Raw genomic sequence first — 20747 nt, forward strand, 5'->3', positions numbered from 1 at the left:
CCCTCTGGGCCTCCCACGTAAGCCCCCACAAAACAGAATCAATTACCTCAACAAGCATTTTGGTTGCAGGGACCACAGGCTCTCTCTCAGGCCATCTTAGGAGTCCTTCTCTGGGGTGTGGGGGTGGGCCAGAGGAGAAATGCATGGCCTGGAACTGGGAAGGGCTCAGACACCAAGGTCACTCCACATGGCCCATCCTCCTCCACTTTCATCCATTCATTGCCATGACAGGGCCCAGGCCAGACCCCTGGAGGGAGCATTCAGACAGACTGGGCTATTCACCACTGGTGAGCTGATCACCTCATAGACAGACTCTTTCCAGAGGCCACCTCAGGGCTCCAGGGAAGCCGTGAGCTCCTGCTTTTCCTACCTCTAGTCTCATCGGTGGCCTCCCCAGTGCAAACACTTGCCCAGCAGTGCGTCTTTGAAAGGGGGTGGGGTAACATAATTGTTTCACCAGAAAGAAATGTTGGGCAGAGAAAGCAGGGCTGTGAATATCCTTAGTGCCTTCAGATTGGGTTTGCCTCTACTGACCCTGGAGTCCCCCTTGGGGGCAGTATTCCTGAGCCAGGCCACCTCTGAGGGCAATTAGTTTCCCTTAGGTCCAACCTAGAGTTGGGTGCCTTTGCCTTAAGTGTGGCTAGGATGGAAGGGGCATATAATTCAAGACTGGCAAGTTATGGGTCCAAAGTGGCCATTTTCATCAGAAGGCACTATGCAGGTAGCAGGCTCTCTGAGGCAGGGGATGCCTCTCTTTTGCAGATGGATCTCAGAGTCTGTGGGCAGAATGGAACAGCCAGTTATTCCCTGGGCCCACGGTCAGAGCCCTGTCAGCCCACAAGGTGTGTGATAAATGGGGACTCAAGGCAAGCATTGCATCATGGAAAGTTCTGGGCAGCAAGTGGAAAGATGTAGATGTGGTGAGGCACCACTGTGGGTGTGGGGGAAATGGCTGGAGTGAATGGGCAGGCCCCAGATAAACTCACCTGGAATGAGCCCACTGCAAAGTAGAATTCGCTGTGGCATCAAAAGAGGAAGAAATGGTAGCCAGGTCCATACCCAGGGTGAGCTTGATGATCTAGATCATAGGGCGACAATGCCCAGGGGCTGTGGTGAGTGACCCAGCACAACCAGACTCCTTGGAAGGAGGTCACATGTCTTCACATCTGCTGAGCACCATGACCCCTCCCCGCTATGAAACCTGAATGGGGCCTGTGTGAAGGCCAGGAAGATGACAGCTCTGGCCTTACTTCCCATTCCAGGAATAAGCATTTGTATGCAGCTGGATGCATCCATGGGGAGAGCTATGGAGAACAGGGTAGAAGCTACCCAGTAGGGAGTATCTAGCCTTCCCATACCCTCCATGAGGGCCACGATCTACCTATGTCATGTGTCCAGGGGATGCCACTGAGTCCCTTCAGAAACAAAACACGACAGGGTAATGTGGTGATTCTGGTCATGGGGCCTCCTGGTGCCCTCTTAGCTCTCATCCATGGGGGCATCCAGAAGAGGAGGTTTCCAGGAGTGAGTGACTGGCCTTCTTTAAGCCATCCTCACTGATTTAGAAAGGATCCAAGGCGTCCTGAGGCAACATAGGGAAACTCCAGTCCCAACTCTACTGGGTGACCTCAGGATAGTTATTACCGCCTGAGCCTCAGTTTCCTCAACTACAGCCTGGAGAACACAATATGTATTGTTTTGTGAGTTTACGTGAAAGCACCTTAAATGCAGTGGAGTTCTGTGCATACCTGAGCAGTTCTTGCCGTTAGACTGGAATAGAGGTTACCAAAAATCAGAGCCTGCCTGTCCAGTTTACCATTGCATACCCAGTGTCTGGCACAAAAGAGGTACTCAGTAAATCTTTTCTAAATAAACCAGCAATGGAAAAGGAGCATTTTGAGCCTCATTATTAATGACAGTCATCCCATCAGGCAGCAGAGAGGCAGGCCTCTGAAAAGGGCAGGAGGTCAGTAGACCCAAGTTTCAGCCCAGTCTTGCCACTGACTTGCTGAGGAATCCAGAACAAGTCACATCACCAGGCCAGGCCTCAGCCTCCTCATTTGCTCAGTGAAAGGGTTGGATAAGAGGAGTTCTCAGGTAGCTTCTTGGTGCTCTGGTCCTGAGGATTTGCTGGGGGTGACCATGTGCTCACCCGTCTGGGTTCATGGTGATCATGGGACCACTATCCTGGCCCTGCCCTTCTCCCCTTGTGTTTCCTTTCTTCTTCTTGGTATTTTTTACTCTGATGGGGCTATCTTTACTCACAAGAGTTTAAATGCTGCTTTGGTCTTTTGTGCGTATGTACCCTACCACCCCCATCCCCAGTTGGTGGAATCTCCCTATGGGCAGCCCTGTCTCCCCCACCCACCTTAGGTAAGACTATCTTCCCCCTCTGCCTGCACGTCCCACCCCATTCAGATTGGGACAGGCCTCATCTTCTCTCTGGGTCTCTCTCCCTAGGACTGGACCCAGAGCCACAGCCACCCTCACGATGGGTGGGGGAGGGCAGAGTGACATGCTTGCTGACAGACTGAGGCGGTGCTCTGAGGGGAGCGGGCCAAAAGCCGCAAAGGTGCAGCCAGTGCCAGGTGGGCCTTGCCAGCCGGAGCTATTTTTAGAAGACATGTTTGCAAATTTTGTGTTAATAGTGTCTCTGTCCAAGCTCTGGCTCCCAGAACTTAGAGAGGGAGAGAGTTTTAGAGAAACCCTCCCTCCTTGTTCTCCCCCCCCCCCCAATTCATGCGCTCCTCCTCACAGGTGGCTGGGATTAGGAGGGGATAGCCATCTGTGTGTGGACCCATGCACATGGCAGGGAGGGCTGGGGTAGGGGTGGAAGAAGATGCAGGCTTAGAATGCAGGTTGCTAGGGTCCAGTCTTAGAGGGGTGGCAGGATCTCCGGCCACAGGTCACCTCTGTCAGTGCCCATGTCCCTAGATGGGCACTGTCAATTGCCTGGTCTGTCAGTTCACTGTTAAGCAGTGAACTTGAGCCCCCACCAGGGTTCTGTATCTCTGTGACGACACCCACCATCACCCAGAACATCACCCATGTTCTCCAGACAGGACTAAACTGAGCCTGTTCTGACCTAGGCTGAGCTCTGATCCCAGTGCATCTTCCTGGCCCAGTCCATCAAGGGAGGGGACTGGCAGGTGGCAGAGAGGGAAGCAAGGCCCATAGAGCACCCCCTCCCCCGAGGGGCCATGATCTGACCAGGATGGCAAGGACATTGAGCACATTATTACCCCAGTGATGGGTATTCTGAAGGACTAATTGGGTGGGTGCTGAGAGAGCAGAACTTGCTCTGAGCTGACAGCAGAAGTATGAGCAGCAGCCAGGTGAAAAGTGGGTGGAAGAGAGATCCCTGTGGCCAGAGCAGACTCTTGTCACAGGAGGCTGGAGTGTACGGGCCCAGAGCAGGAACCTTAGGTTCAATGATTCTGTAATCATGGAGGCAGGGGATCCCTCCAACCACATAGTGCTTCCAAGAAGGAGGCTCCCATCTTTTCCTGGTCTTCTCCCATCCACATAGACCTGAACCCCACCCCATCCCCAGTGCCCCAGACAGCCCAGTATGGAAGGGGCTACTGTGGCTAGCCTGGGATCCTAAAGACCAGGACTGGAAGGGACCTCAGAGAGCCACCAGTGGTTGTGTTAGGACTCTGCTTGAATACCCCCATGCTGGAGAGCTCATTCTCATAGACAACTTCATAAGAGGTTGAGCAAGCTCCGATTAGGAAAATTCCTCCTGCTGAAACTTACCTGTGAGTTCCCAGCTGGCCCTAGCCTTGCTCTGCTGGGAGACAGCCTCCTATAACTTGTGGAGTCACAGGCTTGGATCATTTGGCTTGCACATTTAGAGCTGTGTGACCGTGGGCAAGGCGCTCTACCTCCCCAGGCTTCATCTGTAAAATGGGGATATTAATGAAGTTGGGAGGACTAAATACAACGAAGTGGGGAGAAAGCCTCAGTGGGGGTCTTGGGACACAGTAAGCGCTCAATAAACCTTAATTCTCAGGAATTACTAGGGTAGCATCATGACCACGTGATCCACGGGGACACTGAGGCCCGGAACGGGACGGGACCGGTGGGCAGGAGTGGCCCCACAGGGGCGAGGGCAGCCGAGCGGGGAGCAGCGCGCAGCCGGGCCGAGCGGGGGCGGACGGCCGTGGCCTCAGGGGCCCTCTCCCGGCTCTGGCCCCCCTCGCCGCCCGGGCACCGCTCGGCTGCCGCGCTTTACGAGCAAAAACAAACACGTTCCACAAGCGGCCCCTGTGCGGCGCGGCCCCGCGCCCGCCAGCGCCGCCGCCGCCCGGTCAAAGCCGGCTTTGTGCCCGCCCCGCCGCCCCCGCGGCCCAGGAGATTTTAATTAGTGTCTGGGTCTGCGCCGGGAGATGGAAATCAAAGCCCCCGTTCTTCCAGCGCCCCAGCCCCGACCCCCGCCTCCTGCCTGCGGATCCCCAGGCTCCGCGTACCCCTGCTGGCAGCCGCGGGAAGTGGAGCCCTCCCGGAGCCGCCGCCTCGAGTTCGAATCGCGCCTTCTACAGCGCACGCGCCTGGGGCACGTTATGGGCCCCCCCGAGCCTCAGTTTCCCCCGTAATCATAGTCCTCGGCTCCGGCTGCCAGCACCTAAAATGTTGTTGGGAGGGCTGATGAGGTCTGACTCGGCTGAGCAGTCACCGGAGGCATGGGGAGGAGGAGAAGGCCTTGAGGGGGAAGGCTGCACTGTGGACAGCGCTCCAAGTCCGAATTTTTGACCTATATGCTCTTCAGGGCTTCTTGAAGGGGTAGTCCGGTCGGACCTTCCGTTCTGCGTGGGGTGCTTATTTAAAATGCCAAAACTCGGCCCCACTCCACAGAATCAGAATCTTTGGTCCTGAAGCCTCAAAACCCACATTTTGAATAATCCCTATGTTGCTTCTGGTACATTAATGTGGGATGTGCAAAGGATGAAGGAGCCATCTCCAGTAAGAAAAAAAATCCTTCCCATCTCCCCAGCACCACAACTGAAGCCCACCACTTAGCCTCATTCCCCTCACAGAGAGTCCTCCAGGATCTCAGTGTCCTTGCTCCCAAAATGGGCACAACCCCACTCATCCACCCTCCTTCCTTGGGGTTTGGGAGAATCAAAGATGTTCTTGAGTGGAAAAGGCCATTAGAAGCAGGAAAACTCCTAACAGCCCCCTCTCCCACACTTTGCCATTAATACCTCTCAAGGCATTTTGGTGCAGGGCTGCTGCTGCTCAACACCCTGCTGTTGTTCCCAATTGCCTTCAAACTAAGACTCAGACTCCTTATCCGGGTGTTGCAAAGTGGGTCCTGGCCACACCTCCTGCCTGCTTTCTCACGGTCCCTGTCTTGGTCTGAAGCCACCCTCCATCCCCACCTCATCCCAGACACCTGCACTTTCTTGCTTCCTTGAGTTTGCCCAAGCTGTCCCATCCTTGGAAGTATACCTCCTCCCTACTACCCCCTCCCCCCATTTCAAATAGCCAAATTTCCTTACGACCCTGTTGAAAAGCTACCTCTTCTATTCCTGCCCCACCCCTGCCCCAGTAGAGTGTTCTTCATCTCCCACGAACTTTTTCAGCACCCTACTCCTCTGATAAGGTCTTGGGCTTGGAAGTTTGATGTACCTGGTTTGTTACTCCGACTCCACCACTGTGTGACTTTGCGTGGGTCTCTTAATCTCTCTGAGCCTCTTTTTCCTTCTAGCAATAATTGAGGGGATTCAGGGACATACGGAAAGGGAAGATACTTGGGGCAGAGGCTGGTCAGTGCAAGGTCATGGTGAAGAGTACAGGCTCTGAACTGGAGTGCACAAGTTTGAAACCACATTCTTTTTTTTTTTTTTTTTAAGATTTTATTTATTTATTTGACAGATCACAAGTAGGCAGAGAGGCAGGCAGAGAGAAGGAGGGGGGAAACAGGCTCCCCGCTAAGCAGAGAGCCTGATGCGGGGCTCAATCCCAGGAGCCTGGGATCATGACCTGAGCTGAAGGCAGAGGCTTTAACCCACTGAGCCACCCAGGTGCCCCTTGAAACCACATTCTACCTCCAGTCATTGGCAGTATGACTTTGGGTAGGATTGCTAAACTCTTTGCCTCAGTTTCCCCAGCTATGTAATTTGGAATAATAGTGTGGCAGACAGTCCCTAGCCCCCCGTGATGTTCACACCTTGTATAATCCCTCTCTTTGAGTGTGGGTGGAACCTCTTACTTGCTTCTGGCAGTGGAATATGACAAAGGTAAAGAGTTTTTGCAGAATTAGGGTCCCAAATCAGTTGATTTTGAGTCACTCAAAAGGGATATGATCTTGGGTGGCCTGATTTAATCAAGTACAACCCTTGAAAGAGGAACTGGACCCTCCCTGGAGTCAGAGATTCTGGCCCTGACTTTGAAGAAGTAAGCTGCTCTTGTAAGAGGAGCTGGTGCGGTCTAGGAACTGAGAGTGGCCCCTGGCTGGCAGCCAGTGAGAAAACAGGGACTTCAGTCCGGTAACCACAAGGAGATGATTTTGCCAAAAACCTGGGGAAGCTCGGAAGTGGGTTTTTTCCCCAGTTGAGTCTCAGATGAGACCACACCCCTATGGATACCTAGATCATGGACTGTTGAGACCCTAGCAGAAAACCCAGCTAAGCTGTGCCCAGACTTTTGACCTGTATAAACTGAGATAATAAATGTGTTTTAAGCTGCTACATTTGTGCTAGTTTGTTACCCAGCTTAGAAAACAAATACAAATAGTATCCCCCTAATAGGGTTCTGGTAAAGATTAAATGAGTTCACTGAGGCAAAGCTCAGGGCTTGGTTCTGGGTCATGGGAGAGACTCAGTGGTAATTAGGTGCCATTGTTACATTTACAATACAGCACTTTACAATAATAAATTATAATAATAATAAATTTTAATCATGCTAATTTTAATTAGTGTGTTTACAAAAAGCCATAGGATTTGCAAGCCAGAAAACTACATTTGAGCAAACTTGCTAGGAGACCTTCCCCTTGCTGGGTTAATTCTGTTAGGATGCTCTGGCTGCGAGTACCAGACCTGACTAATAGTGGCGGTCTTGGGTTGGAATTCTTAGAAGCAGAACTCCAGGCAAGGAATCATGTGAAAATAATGTATTAGGAAGTGTTTCCAAGACAAACCAGTAGTAGGGAAGTAGAGAAGTGGGACTGGAGGGGGAATGTGATATCAAGCCAAGTCCCGCAAAGAGGAACTTTGATTCCATCCTACCGAGGAGCTCCGGGGACAATGCAGATCACTCCTCAGAGCTGACCAGATGAGTGAGTGCAAGGCAGCTGGAGGACTAACACCTCCATACCCATTTGTCATTGGTTAAGGGCCTCCCTTTGGGTAGGGCAGGGGTGTAAATTCCCAGGCTCTTCTGGCTTTCCATGCTTGTAGCTAAAGTGGGCTCCAGCAGCTTGAAGGCCATCCTGTGACAAGGAGAAGCAGGTGCTGGATGTTGGGAGGGAAAGCACAGTGGGAGCCGGTGTGTATGAAAATGTTAAAGGGATGAGAGGGTCATTGGCAGCGCTGCTGCGGTGGCATAAGCTATAAGGACATCTGTTGTTTGCTTAACAAGAAACGTAGGTGGTCCCTAGCTTGGCTCAGTGTGAGTTATTGATGTCATGGAGGACTCAGCTCCTTACAGCCTTCCTCAGCACTGCTGGCTTTCATATCCTCAGCCTCATGGTCACAGTATGGCTGCTCAAACCCCATATCTCATATCCTCAGCTGATAGCTTCTGAAGTAGGAAGCAAAAGAGGGCAAGCTTAAAGGCTTTCTCCTCATGTGACTTTCTCCTTTGAGGAGGAAAATCCTCCCTTCAACACCACATCAGAGCTGGATCACGTACCCAGTCCTAGACCAGTCATCGGCAGAGGAGAGTTGGGTTGCTAAGGCTGGCTTAGATTGGTCAGTGGTTCACCCCAGCTGCTGAGCCCCCATCCAGTTGGGGTCCTGGGAGTAAGAAGAAGGTAGGAAAATGGCTGCTGGAAGGGCACCAAGAGTGTCTGACACAGGTCATCACCTTTCCTCATTTGCAAAAGGGAAATATTGGTACGTGCCTCTGAGATTCAGGGTGAGGATGAAATGAGCTAATTTTAATTGCTGCGTTTGTCCACACTGTTTTTTCTCTGTTGCACTGAGCTCGCTGAAGGCAGGGGCCATGTCTGGCTCACCCTTGCTTCTGTTGATTCGACCCTCTAAACAGTAACCCTATCTGTTTCTCTCCCTGTGTTGCCACACCCTGGTATGGACTGCCACCACCTCTCTCATGGGTAACTGGGACGGCTTACTCATGGATCGCTCAGCTTCCGTTCTTGGCTCCCTCTAGGGCTTTCTCCCACAGAAGCCTGACAGATCTTTGTAAAACACAAATCCGATTGAGTTATATTCCTGCTGAAAATCCTTCCAGGCTCAAGAAAAAGGGCGGATATGGGCCGGTAGTGATACTCTTTGTAAATACTGACTTGGAACAGGCCCTGGACAGTCAGAATAGGCACCAGCATTGACAGCCATGTCGGCACATCCACCCTGAGCATCAGTCCTGTTTGAAGGGCCCTAGGAGAGCTGGCCTCTGCCTACTTCTCTTGGCTTCTCTAGAGACTGTCTTTCCCACCCCCCACCTCCCTGCCTGCACTGGCCAACACAGCCCTCCTACTGGCCTCATCTGCTTGCCCTTCCCCAAATGTACCACTTGTCTCCAGGCTTCTGAACGTGCTGTTTTCCAGGACTGGAATGTGACCTCTCCGCATCTCCTGGCTACTTCTTTCAAGCCTCTGTTTGGATGCCCGCTCTTCCAGGAGGCTTTCTCTGACTCTCCTCTCGCATTGTCTCATGGCCGCTGTGCTTTCTTCTGGCAGAGCGCTTGTCACTCCACTGTCATTGTGGATCTCTCTTTCTCCCTCACCGGAAGGGGATCTTCCTGAGGGCCCAGTGGGATGGACAGGAGAGCTGCATCCCCTGTGCTGGTAGTAGTAGGTGGTGGGAGTGATGGTAGTGACGGTGGAGGGCGGGACCACTCTCAGACCTACGCCCCACTCTGACCTTCTTTCAGCTGCACCCTGACCCATAGCACAAGGAGTCCATGGGCTTCAAGGAGATGTGTGCCCCCACCCTCTTTCCCCACATTCTGTGAACCCAGGATCCTGGAATTCTCTGCCCCAGCAGCCCAAGTCTGTGTCCGGGACAGCATAGTCCTCTTCTCTATGTCTGTCCTTTAAGTCAGAAGGGATAGTTTGTCCAGGGGGGAGGAGGGAGGTGGGCTTGGATGCAACTTGGACGTTGTTTCAGCTGCTATCACTAGGTAACAAATTACCTCCAAGCTGAGCAGCTTATGACAGCTGTTTTTTAATGCTCATGAGTTGTGTGGGTCAGGAACTGGAGCAGGGCACAATGGGAATGGTCCATCTCTGCTCCACCATGTCTGGGCCTCCACTGGGAAGACTCAGTGGTGGGGGCTGGAATCATCTGGAAGGGTGATCAGATGGATGATGCCAGTAGCTGGCTGGGAGCTCAGCTCTGTGGCTGTCCACTGGCATATCTCTCCGTGGCCTCTCTGGATGCGTGGGCTTCCTCACGGCATGGCCACCACAGAGTTCCTTAGCCCTCTTACATACTGGTTTAGATGTCAAGGGCAAGTAGCTGATTAAGCAGAGCAGTAGCTGTATCACGCTTTGTGCTGTAGCCTTGGAAATCACCCAGCATAATTTCTGCTTCATTCTACTGGCTAAAATGAATCACAGCCCACCCAGATTTAGGGAGAGAGGACAGGGGCCAGACTTTTCAACGTGAGGAGTATAAAAGCATTCTGAACATGTAAAAAAATATATTTTATTTATTTATTTGTCAGAAAGAGAGAGACCACAAGCAGAGTGGGACGGCAGGCAGAGGGAGAAGCAGGCTCCCTACTGAGCAAGGAGCCCGATGCGGGGCTCCATCCCAGGACCCTGGGATCATGACCTAAGCCAAAGGCAGACACTTAACTGGGCATCCCTATTTTGGACATGTTTTAAAACCACCAAAGACATGCAGATTGGGGTGTCTACTTGTGTGTGTACTGAGGCCCTTCACACTCTAGGACAGAGCTGAAATGAGAAGAGAGGTGGACCGAGAACAGGAAGTCAGGAGCCACCGGTTTAGCTGTCTGTGTGTTTCCATGTTCTGGCGAAGAAGATGTCAGAAAATTTTAAGTTTGAACTTGGCCTTCTAAGTCATTAAGAAGGTATATTTGTCAAGGTAGGAAGATAGAACATATTTATTTAATAGTTTGTTAGTTTGATTCATAACTTTTAAATATTTAGGCTATGATGTGCAGGCTCCATTGGTTTTCTAGCCTGGGCCCTGCAGTGCGAGGGGTGGTCCTGGTAGTGGAGGATGGTAGTGGCAATGGTGGGGAGGGGAGTAGCGGTGATCATTCAAGACTCAGTAACTACTTACTGAGCATCTACTCTATGTCAGCAACCAACCACATCTCACCACTGTTGTCTTCACCATCCACATCGTACCTCCTTCCGTCATGTCCTTCTTCAATAAGCATGCATTGAATACTGCCTGTGGGCGAGGGGCTGGGAATGCAAAGATGACTGCCATGTGGTCTCTGGCCCAAGAAGCTTACCGTCCAGTGGGAGAAAGATCATTGAAATCCAAAAGCATGTGTTTGGTTACAGAAAAGCAAATAACACTGGGGCAGCAGAGAGACTCGGGGAGGGATTTTTCTGAGGAGGACTTGGAGCATAAGCTGGAGTACTACAGGAAGAGGCGAGAGAAAGGCATTCCATAAAGAGGGAGCAGCATGTTTAGGGTGTGGAAGGGAGGACACTGGTTTCAGAAGCTGTCTGAAGTTGTAGCGATGGTAGCTGGGAAGGGGGGTCCCGTTACTGACCATGTGTGTGCTGTCTGCCTCCTTATTTGAGGAATCTGCTCCTCCCACTTCAATCATGGTTCTAATACCTTGTTCCTGACCACCTAGGATGGATTATGTACCCCTAGCCCCGACATCATAGGGCACAGAGAGGACATGGACGTGGAAGTCAGACCCTGCAGACTCTGTAAGGGCTCAACTCTAGATCACGTTGGACCTTGGGCAAATCTTGTGGCTCTGTTTTGTGCTGGAGGTGAAAAGGTAGGACTGGGGAGAGACATCAGATGTCATATGGTCCTTCAAGCAGCCCTGGGCTGGAGCAGAGATCCAGGTCCTAATTCCCACTCTAGAAAGTCGGAGATAACTCCCTGTCTGCAGAAATGCAGGCCACCCCACCCCCTTCTGACCTCAGTCAGGCTCATGCAGCACCTCCTGTTCACCTTCCACGAACTGGCCTTGCGGCAGGGGAAGGCAGGCAGGGTGTCTTCCAGGGACCAGGGTGAGGGGAAGGGGGGGTGGGCCTGCCTTGCAGAGAGATGCCAGTGTGCTTGATGGGGCCCCAGGCCTTCCCTTACCCCCAGGACAGCCCCAAACCACAGGCCACGTCCTGTTTCTCAGAAATACTGACATTTCCCAGAGCCCAGGGTTCGTGGAGGGACAGGGGGAGGTGGCTTCTTAGCTGCTGAAGGAGGAGGAAGAAGCCTCCCCAGGAAACCCAGAGGGCAGGCTTGGCATCATAATAGGAATCTCAGGGTTGGGGGCCAGGAAGCTACCTGGGGAGGGGGAGGCTCTGAGCCTAGGTTGGTTGCACCTGCCCCAGCCTGGGACCTGGCACCTTCAGTGTTCTAGGACCCGTCACGGTACGGAATCGCCAACCTTAGCTGGAATCCAACCCCTCCAGTTACCAGTACGTGATCTTGATTAGGTCACTTCCTCTCCCTGTGCCTTAGTTTCCTCATTTCTTAATGTGGTGGACAATCCCCATCTCACACATTATCCTAGTGGATCAGACAAGACAGCAGACTTGGATGTGCTTTGTTAGCTAATGGCCAGCCTGTGTGAGGGGATGCTGCTACTACTTCCGGAGTCCAGCCTGTGCTTCCTGGCCACCACATAGGACTCCCTGCTGGAGTCTTGGGGAGCCCTGTGAGTGGAAGAGCACGGCAGCCTTGGGAGACCTCCCCTTCCTTCTCCCTCATCACACTCATGAGACCAGCAGGCTTACACAGTTAAGAGTTAGTGGCTGAGGAAGAATGGATTTTAACTTGTCCTTAAACTTCCCCTCTTCCATCCACACTCCTGTTCTACTTTCCCTGTCCTGTGAGGTCTTCTCATCACTGAGACTTGTTTACATCTCTCCCATCTGGAAAACCCTCTTCTTCCATCCAGGTCCGCTGCCAGTCACTATCCTGTCTCTCCCCTCTCCTTGACCAACAAAGTTCTTCAAAGACCTGTCTGTTTCCTCACCTCCTTGACACCACCTCAGCCCCCCAAAACCTCTTCCTGCCTCCCCGCTCCCCTAACATTGCCCATTGCCACAGGCACCGGAAGCCGCCTGGTCCCTGGGGAGGACCCTTCCCAGGCCGTGTGTTACGGGACCCTCAGCCACCATACCCTCCTGGCTTATCTCTTGCCTCCACAGGGAGTCATTTGCTAAGGCTCTGGGGTTCACTGTACAGTCTCTCCCAGGCAGTGTCACCCATCTCCTGGCTTCAGTAACCATCTGTAGGCCAACAGCCCCCAAACCCCTACCTCCAGCCCGGCCTTCTCCCCAGACCCATAATGTACCCCCAAGAGCCAGGGGTATCTCCTGAGACTCAACGTGTACTCAACTGAAACTTCTGGGTTCTCTCTGTAGTCACCACGCGAGATACTACACACTTCCCCTCTCGCTTTCCCTCAGCCCTGTGTGCAGTCCATCATCTGTGCTACCTTCCCTCCCGGCCCCATTGCCTTTCTCCTGCCCCAGCCATTGCCACACGCTACCAGGCCGTTCTTCACCCAGCAGGCAGAGCTAGCTCCCTGACCCACAGATCTGACCAAAGCACTGAAACCCTTCCAGGGCTCGCGGCTGCCATTGGGATGAGGCCAGAGCTTCTCAGCTGGGCGTTCAGCCTCACCTCGCTTCGCTCTTTGCCTCACATTATATTAGCCGGCAACAGTGAGCTATTTGTGATTCCCCCTAGAACATGCTCTGTTTCATCTCCTGTGTACCGTCTCTTCCTGTGCCATCTCTGTCCCCCCTTTTCTTGTGATCCTTCTCATCCTTCAGATCCCGCTGAAGTTGTCTTCCATCTGGGCAGGCCCGTGCTCCCCATAGCCCTGCTATTGCGGCCCCTGGCACTCATGGCGTTGTGATGCCCTTTCTCCCCCTCCAGACTTTGGCTCCTTGAGGACAGGCAGAGCCGTATTGGGTGCTTATACTGTTTTGGTCATCTAGCATAAGGCCTGTCCCAGAGCAGCTGAGAAAGTGTTTTATGAGTGAATACATGAAAGAGGAATACGAGTCTAAGAGTATAAGCCCATGGGAAAGCTGCTGAGAGGTTCCCAAGGCAAGCCTTATGTGTACATCCTCAGAAATGTCTAGATCAAAAGAAGGGGGTGCTGATACACCAGAGGTGCCTCCCATGGTGGAGGAGTTTGGGGTGAACATCACGGGCTTCAGATAAGCCCATCCAAGAGACGAGGAAGGCAGCTGGCCCTTGACACCAGGAGAAAGGGAAGTCCACTCCCATCCTGAGGCCTCAGCGCCATTTCTGATTACCTAGTCCTGCCTCCAACCCCATTCTCTGGCGGAGGGGAGGAGCCATCAGGCAGGGACAGGGCTGGCGGTGTCCAGGAAAGCTTTACTGAGAAGGGACGTCAGAGCTAAGTTGGAGGATGACCGGAGTTCCCCAAGTGAATGGCGAGCATTCAGATTCCTGTGCTTTGAATGTGAGATGCTCAGAACTCATCCACTTAGTAGGGTTAACTCATGCTTAACCCTACGTGGCGAGCAAGCCAGGCCAGAGTGTTGTGTCTTCTCTCACAACCACAGGTAGAAGCTGTGAAGAGCTGATGTCTTCTGCCTCAGGGGAGGAAGGGGAGATTCTAGCCATGTTCCTCAAACCCCAGCCTCTCATACCAGGCCCCTGGGAGTTGGTGGGGGGGGCGTTTGGGAGAGAGTGGCATTCATCCCTGCTCAGGGAGGGCAGCACTGGTAGGCAGCTTCACAGACTTCCCAGACCTCAGACACCCAGGTACAAGAGACCAAGGCTCAGGGGACAGTCATCAGAGCCCTTAAGTGGCTGGAGGTGGCAGAACTCCAGCCCTTAGGCCATCTTACACCACCTCTCCACAGCCTCCGCTCCAGCTTGGGGAGGAGGGCAGTGCTGCACTGGAGGGGAACCATCGGTCTGGGAGGTGGTGGGCCTGAGTTCTAGCCCTGGCCTCCCTCCCTGACACTGTGAGGCTTTGGGGAAGACAGTGGCCCATCCTGATCCTCTGTTTCATCTTCTCTAAAGTTTGAGTAATTCCTACACTGTTCATCTTACGTGGAATCATGAGCATTAAAACATCTTTGAAATTGCAAGTAATTGTACATGTAGGCAGGACAAATTATTAATGTTGTCTTTAATTGTAACTGTTAGGCTGTCTTCCCAGATTGTGGTGCTGGGGTTGGCAATGTGACTGCCAAGTCTTGGAAATCCTCAGAGGTGAGACTCTTTGGGCTTATGCCATGAGTTATGGTCTGGGCAGACCAGGGGGAGGAGTGCTAGCCCGGAGCAGGAGACCTGGCCCCAGCTCGGCCTCCGCTCCTGCCCTGCCCCCCCAGCACCCAGCAAATTACCGCTCCTCACAAAATTCAGTGTCCTCATTGTAGAGCATGGCTGACATTTGTAAGGATCCCTGGAAGATTTGCTGGGGGAAGTGCCTTGAGGCTCTCTTTACCCCTCCACTGGCTAACTGGAGTCAGTCCCTTTCCTAGGCTCAGTGCCAGTGAGCTCCAGGAGTGGGGGCGCCCATAAAAGCAGGAGGAGCCATAGCAGTGGGGGTCGGGCAGGGACGAAAGCAGTGCAGTGCAGGGGAGAGGCCCTGGAGGCAGACAAGGACCTGGGCAGGGAGGCTGGGGAAACTAGCCCTGGCTCTGGTAACAATTCCCCTCGAGGACAGGGACCAGTCTCTACCCCTGCTGCACCTCAGTCTCTAGCCCTGTAAGATGGGCATAACAAGGCCTGCCTTGCAATCCCTGTGGGAACACACGGAGACTGGACAGGAACTCAGCAGACAGGGTTGAGGGGTAAAGCAACTTATCATTTATTAATATATAACAACAAAAATGATAAAGCTCATATCTGCAACTGTTTAGGTCTTTGTTATAAGGTCTTGGTTGCTTTGTCTGGACTGTCTGTGACCTTCAGCTCCGGGGTCTGGGCTAGGAAAACGTTCCAGTGACCTGCATAGAGGAAAGCAAAAGAGGGGTGTGGGGTGTGCGTATGTGCATGCGTGTGCACAGAGAGGCAGTGACTGGGGTAGGAAAAACTTAAGAAGGATGGTGAGAGCCTGGGTTCGGAGTCCACAGGAGGTAGGAGATGGGTATTTCCATCATACCCCCATCCCCGTCAGTTCTTGGCACATGACCCCACCTTCAACCAACCAGCATTTGGGCCTAGGCTGGTTTCCTAACACCTGTTGGTGACACTCCCATCTGTGACTTCCTTCCCCATCTGAAACCCCACCTGGGTCCATCTTCCTCAGTATAGGGTAGGGCAAATTAAGGGGCATCAGAAGGAAAGTGGTTAGGAGGGTTTCGATAGGAAATGTTCCAATAGAGAGGGGGTAGCCAGCATCAGGGTTTGGGGGCTCAGGCTTCCCTCCTCCACAGCCCTGTCTCCCCCACTCCCAGGACCAAATCCAGATGGTTCTGCTTCACCTTCCCGCTCCCAAGCGCCCTGAGTTGAGAAATCTCTGGCCCAGACGCCCACTGGATTCCTGTGCCGGGAACTGACGTCTGTGGCCGACAGCCACCCTGCCCCCCTCCCAGCACCAGCAGCCGGGAGCTCCCCAAGAGGCCCTGGCCTCTGGCCTGGCTTTCTTCCCAGGCCCCAGTCCTCGGCCTAATGTCCCACCTTCATGGGTGCCAGTGAGGAGCCGGAAGTTCTGTGCCTCTTTCTGGAAGTCTTGCTTCCTGACTTTCTTGATCTGAATCAAGTGGAAGATTCCTGAAGGCAGAGGCAAGGGCGTGAGCAGGAAAGGTGGGGCCATGCAGTCAACGGAACAGGATAACTTAGAGATGCAACCTAGTCACCCCTCCCCTCCCTTGTTCCGACCAGACACCAAACCCTGTGGACTAAATTTCCTCAGTATTTTGAACCTACCCTCCCATCTCCACTGCCACTTTCCCCATTCTTGCCCCGTCACATCTTGCCTGGGTCACTACACTAGACTTCCGACCCCTCTCACGCCCCCTGCAGTCTGTGATACTAACTGCAGTCATTTGAAACCATACATGACCTGTCACTCCCTTTCCCTGATCTCTCATTGCCTCTCTGCTGACCCTCTCACACTACTCACCGGTCCACAGTGTGTGTGTGGGGAGCCCATATGGACTGGTTTTTTTCTTGTTATAAAATGTATGATAAAAATCGGTAGGTGTGCTTATCAGACTCCCAAGGAATGTCAAGCGTCAGAGTGGTAGGCCCCCTTTCAGCACGAGGCTCTGTTCACCCAGGCCCTAGTGGCCTCCCTGTGCTCCAGCCCTAAGGGACTACTTAAAGTACCCTGAGGGTCCCCAGCCTTTACATAGGCCACCCCCGCTGCTGCAACTCCTTCTCCTGTTGACTTCTGTTTCTCCTGCTGCCACCAGATGAACTCCTATACACCCTCTAAGCTTTGGCTGGGAAGTCTTCCTTGATCTCCCCTCCCTGGGGCACCCACAGTTCTTAGCTTCTGTTGGTGATTAGACCTATTTCCAGTGTGCTCTCATCGTGTCTGTCCTTGCCTCCTCTGGTTACTCCTGCAGGGTTTTCCTCTCTGGCTCCCCTGAGCCTGACCCACATTAGTCATGTGGGACAAGTGAGTGAATGAACAAATGAGTGAATGATCCCTCAATGAATGGATGGGTAAGGAAACATATGAGTACCCTGTCTAGCCCGGGCCCTAAAGGGAACGAGGCATTAGCTGGATCTCCTGATGTTTGTGTCCCATGGGAAGCTGGCCACAGGCACCACACCTGGCCCTGAGGTCCCGAGCACATGGGCTATGAAGTTGCACCAGCTGTGACTGCCAGGGTCTGTGGCCAGAAAGAACAGATGTGACAGCAAGGCCTCTGCTAGGCCAGCACAGCTCTCAAGAAAACTAAGAACTGGGCTTGATTATGGAAATCTGAGTAGGATGCCACTGAGGAGAATGTTCAGCACTAAGGTCCAGGAGGCTGGGAATGTCTAGCATCATTCTTAGGACCCCTAGTCCAGATGCCAAGGACCAGGCTATGGGAAAGACTCGCTCTGGAGGCACAGGCTACATCACAAGCCTGAGATGGCAATAGGTCCTTCTGCCCAGGCCTGCCGCTGCACACACCCCGGAACACAGATTGGAGAGGAGGTGATAGGGATGAGGGGAGGTCTTCACACTGTAGCCTATAAAGCATGAGTGTAAGAACTGAGCTCTTGGATCTGGAATCGAGAGCTGGCCTGAGGAGCATGGCCATGGCATTGGAGGGCGGGCCAGGTCTGAGGGCAGCTGGACTCTGTGAGCGCCCAGGGCAGAGATGGTACCGGCAGGTGAGGCTCAGCTCAGTGTGAAGACAGATCCTTTCTAGGTGGCGCCAGGGGCTGGAGACCATCCGGGAGGCCGTAGGGGGCTTCCTTCCTAGACAGGGGCTGGAATCAGGATCCCTGAGGTCCCTCTGCTCTGAAACTCCAGAATCAAAAAGGCTGTTCACAATACACCAGTTTCTGGGGCCTGAGGCTGGCCCCATGGTGGCCTGGTCTCCCTGAGTCTGGGTGTCGGCATCTCCAGGCCAGTTCTCCAGGCCAGTTCACCTCTGGATGAAGAAACAGGGTTTCCCACTGACAGACCTCAGGAGTGTTTGCTTTGACCCCCACAGTGTGGGGCAGAGAAGTGACTGGTGAGGTACTTAGGCCACCCAGAAGGTCAGGAGATGGGGGTCGGGCGTGTTTGCCAGTGACAGGAGGGTAGAGCCTGGCATGGTGAAGCTCAGGAGTTCCTGCCACCTACTCCTTTTCTGCTGGGTCTGGTGGTAGTGAGATTGGCCTTGAGCTACAATGCTCTAGTCTGCACCATCCTGGGCACATCTTGGCCTTCCTTAGGCACCTCTCTGAAAGCATTAGGTCACCTCCATGGAGGCGGCACTGGGGAGAGTCAGACCTGGGTTTGAATCTTTGCTTGACTGCTTAAACTGTGTGACTTTGAGCAAGTGGTTTTACCTTTCAGACTCAGTTTTATCTGCAGGATGGTACGTTCATATATATCCCTGAGGTTTCTTAGATGGATGAAAATGAAACACATTAGCAAAGGGCCTACTACACCCCAATCGCAGGGGAGAGAAGAGCGCATGGAACCCGAGCCTCTGGGGCCTGTCCGAGGCTCTCGCTGCCACCCTTGCCTGCATTGTGCTCCTCTTGCCTTCCTAATGCCTCCTCCTCCACGAAGCCTTCCAGCCTGACCAGCTCAGCTCCCAGGGAGTTCCTGCTGCATCCAAATCATTAAGTCCTGGGTTCCCACGGACAGAGACTGGGGTCTGTTGCTCTTTGTGGTCCCAGTACCTTGTGGGGTTGGGGGGAGGTCTGAAGTAAACCTGCACCTGTCCAGGGACTGAGGGGACCTCAAGGCACAAAACAATGATAAGCGTTCCTGAATCTAACTCCTCGGCTGTGGCAAAGCCCCCACCAGCCGCTGCTTGCACGCCCCTGTGAATTGAGCTTGCTCCCTCCCTTCTTTGACAGAAAGGGTCTAGATATGAGAAAGTGCTTCCCCTCATCGGTAGAAACATGCTTCTCTGTAATTCTGAGTAGGTGGGATGAAGGTACTAATGTTGTTAGCACCTACTGTAGCTCAGGGCTGTACCCATGTTATTTCATTTAATCCTCCAAAAACCCTCCTTCCCAATTAACAGAAGAAAAATTGAGGCCCAGGGAGGTCGGGTGATTGCCCAAGGCCACACAGCTAAGAAAGAGCAGAGCCGGGATTCAAACTCAAGGCTGTCTGATTCTCAAAGCCCCTGCTTGTTGTTCTGACCCTTGCAGTCACTCAGAACCCAACCGCTCCCCCTGTCTGGGGCAGTCCTTCAGAGCCAGGAAGCCAATGGTCCTGTCCCCCTGAGTCTTCTCTTCTCCAGGCTGAATGGCTCCGCTTTCTTCGTCCATTCCTCCTAGGACAGGAGGCAGAGTAGAGCAGGGAAAGAGCCGCATCTGACGCCACAAGACACGGGCTCTAGCTCCCGTCCTCCACTTACTGGCTGTGTGGCCTTGGGCCAGGTACTTCACCTCTCTGAGCCTCAGTTTCCTCATCTGTAAAATGGGGATAATAATACCTAACTCTCAGGATCGTTGAGGATCAAATGAGATCATGAATGTGAAGCACTTTGTAAACTCTGAAGTGCTCCACACATCAGTTATCCTCCTGACCATCAGTATTACCATTCCCTCGCCCACCCCCACCCACTCCAGCCAGACCCAGCGGGAGAGAAAAGTGACCTTACAGCTAACTCACACTTAAAGGGTTTGGTTTGTTTTACTCCACCCAGGGGATCTATGTTTGGCAAGAGGAACCCAAAAGCCCAACTCTCAGAAATTTCCTTCTCAATGACAACGCCTCTTGACCTTCAGCTGGTGATCTGAGCATCCTGGTGCCGCCGGTGAGTTTCTCACGGAACAAAAACTATGTTTTGACGTCAACTTATTGGAAGACTAGAATCCACCATATGGAAAAGGCTGAATGAGATTAGCCTTCAGGCAGGCCCTCTTGCCTTGCGGACGCTGTGAAGGCCCTTCTGCCTGAAAAGCCCTCCCCTCACCGCGTGCTGACCCCCTACCAGGAGATGTGCCTCTTTGCTAACCTACCCCCCCACCCCCCCGCACCTCCCCCTCCCCGCACCCCGCATAGGTATCACCCTTTTCCTGGCTTCCTTGCAAGTGCAATAACCCCTTCCTCCCAGGAGAGGGAGCACTTCGAGTCCCTGGCCTTGGCGAGTGGATGAGCTTATCAGAACTGTCAGAGAATCACAGGCCCAATCTCTGTCTCCCTCTCTCTTGGAATTGGACACTTAAATCTAGAAGGGTAGCTAGAGGCGGGTCTTCCTGGGCTGGAGGCCCTTGATCCACAAAATGCTCCTAAGGCCCCTGGTAAGGGGGACAGGCCAGAGGTAAGCCCAGCTGGGAGGGGGCCAATGCTCACCTTTTACCAGCTTCCAGAGGTAGATCTCCACCTGCTCAGAGGCCTCATGCTCGAGGGCAAAGCGATGTAAGTTGTCTGGGCTTGGAGCTATTGATGCGTGGACGAGGACATGGCCTGGCACCTTCGGACACCTGGTGGCACTGATGTCACTGGGGCCAGGGTCTGCCTTGTCCTCTGGGGAAGACAAGGAGATCATGAACACTCTGCCCCCTCCCCACCCCTGCCTGGTGAGCCCAGGAAGCCAGGCCACTGGTCCCACTTCCCCTTCAGGTCTTTAAAGTCCTTGGGAAAGTTCTGGTGCCTCTGGCACCAGATTGACTGATTCTGTGTATACGTGCTACAGTCTCTGAATTGGTTCTCTAAGGCCAGTATTTTGTGAGCCAGGCATTTCCCACTCCCGTACGTCTAAAGCCCCTGCAGCCTGACCTCCCGTGTTGGAGATGTTGCAAGTACCTGTGCCCTGGGGAGAGGGACCCTGCGCCCAC

The 20747-nt window shown here is 53.2% G+C and overlaps 1 protein-coding gene across 1 annotated transcript in view; it reads right to left on the reverse strand.

Moving 5' to 3' along the window:
* Positions 1-15140: 15140 nt before the first annotated feature.
* Positions 15141-20747, reverse strand: part of CHRDL2 (chordin like 2) — a 29698-nt gene continuing 24091 nt past the window's right edge. The window contains exons 9-11 of the mRNA XM_080817760.1: positions 20263-20436; positions 15975-16067; positions 15141-15301 (exon numbers count right to left, since the gene is read on the reverse strand). Of these exons, the coding sequence (XP_080673886.1) occupies positions 15222-15301; positions 15975-16067; positions 20263-20436 (347 nt within the window). The 3' untranslated portion in view covers positions 15141-15221. The remainder of the gene's footprint in view (positions 15302-15974; positions 16068-20262; positions 20437-20747) is intronic.

Source organism: Martes martes, assembly GCF_963455335.1.
Source record: "Martes martes genome assembly, chromosome: 10".
NCBI lineage: Eukaryota > Metazoa > Chordata > Mammalia > Carnivora > Mustelidae > Martes > Martes martes.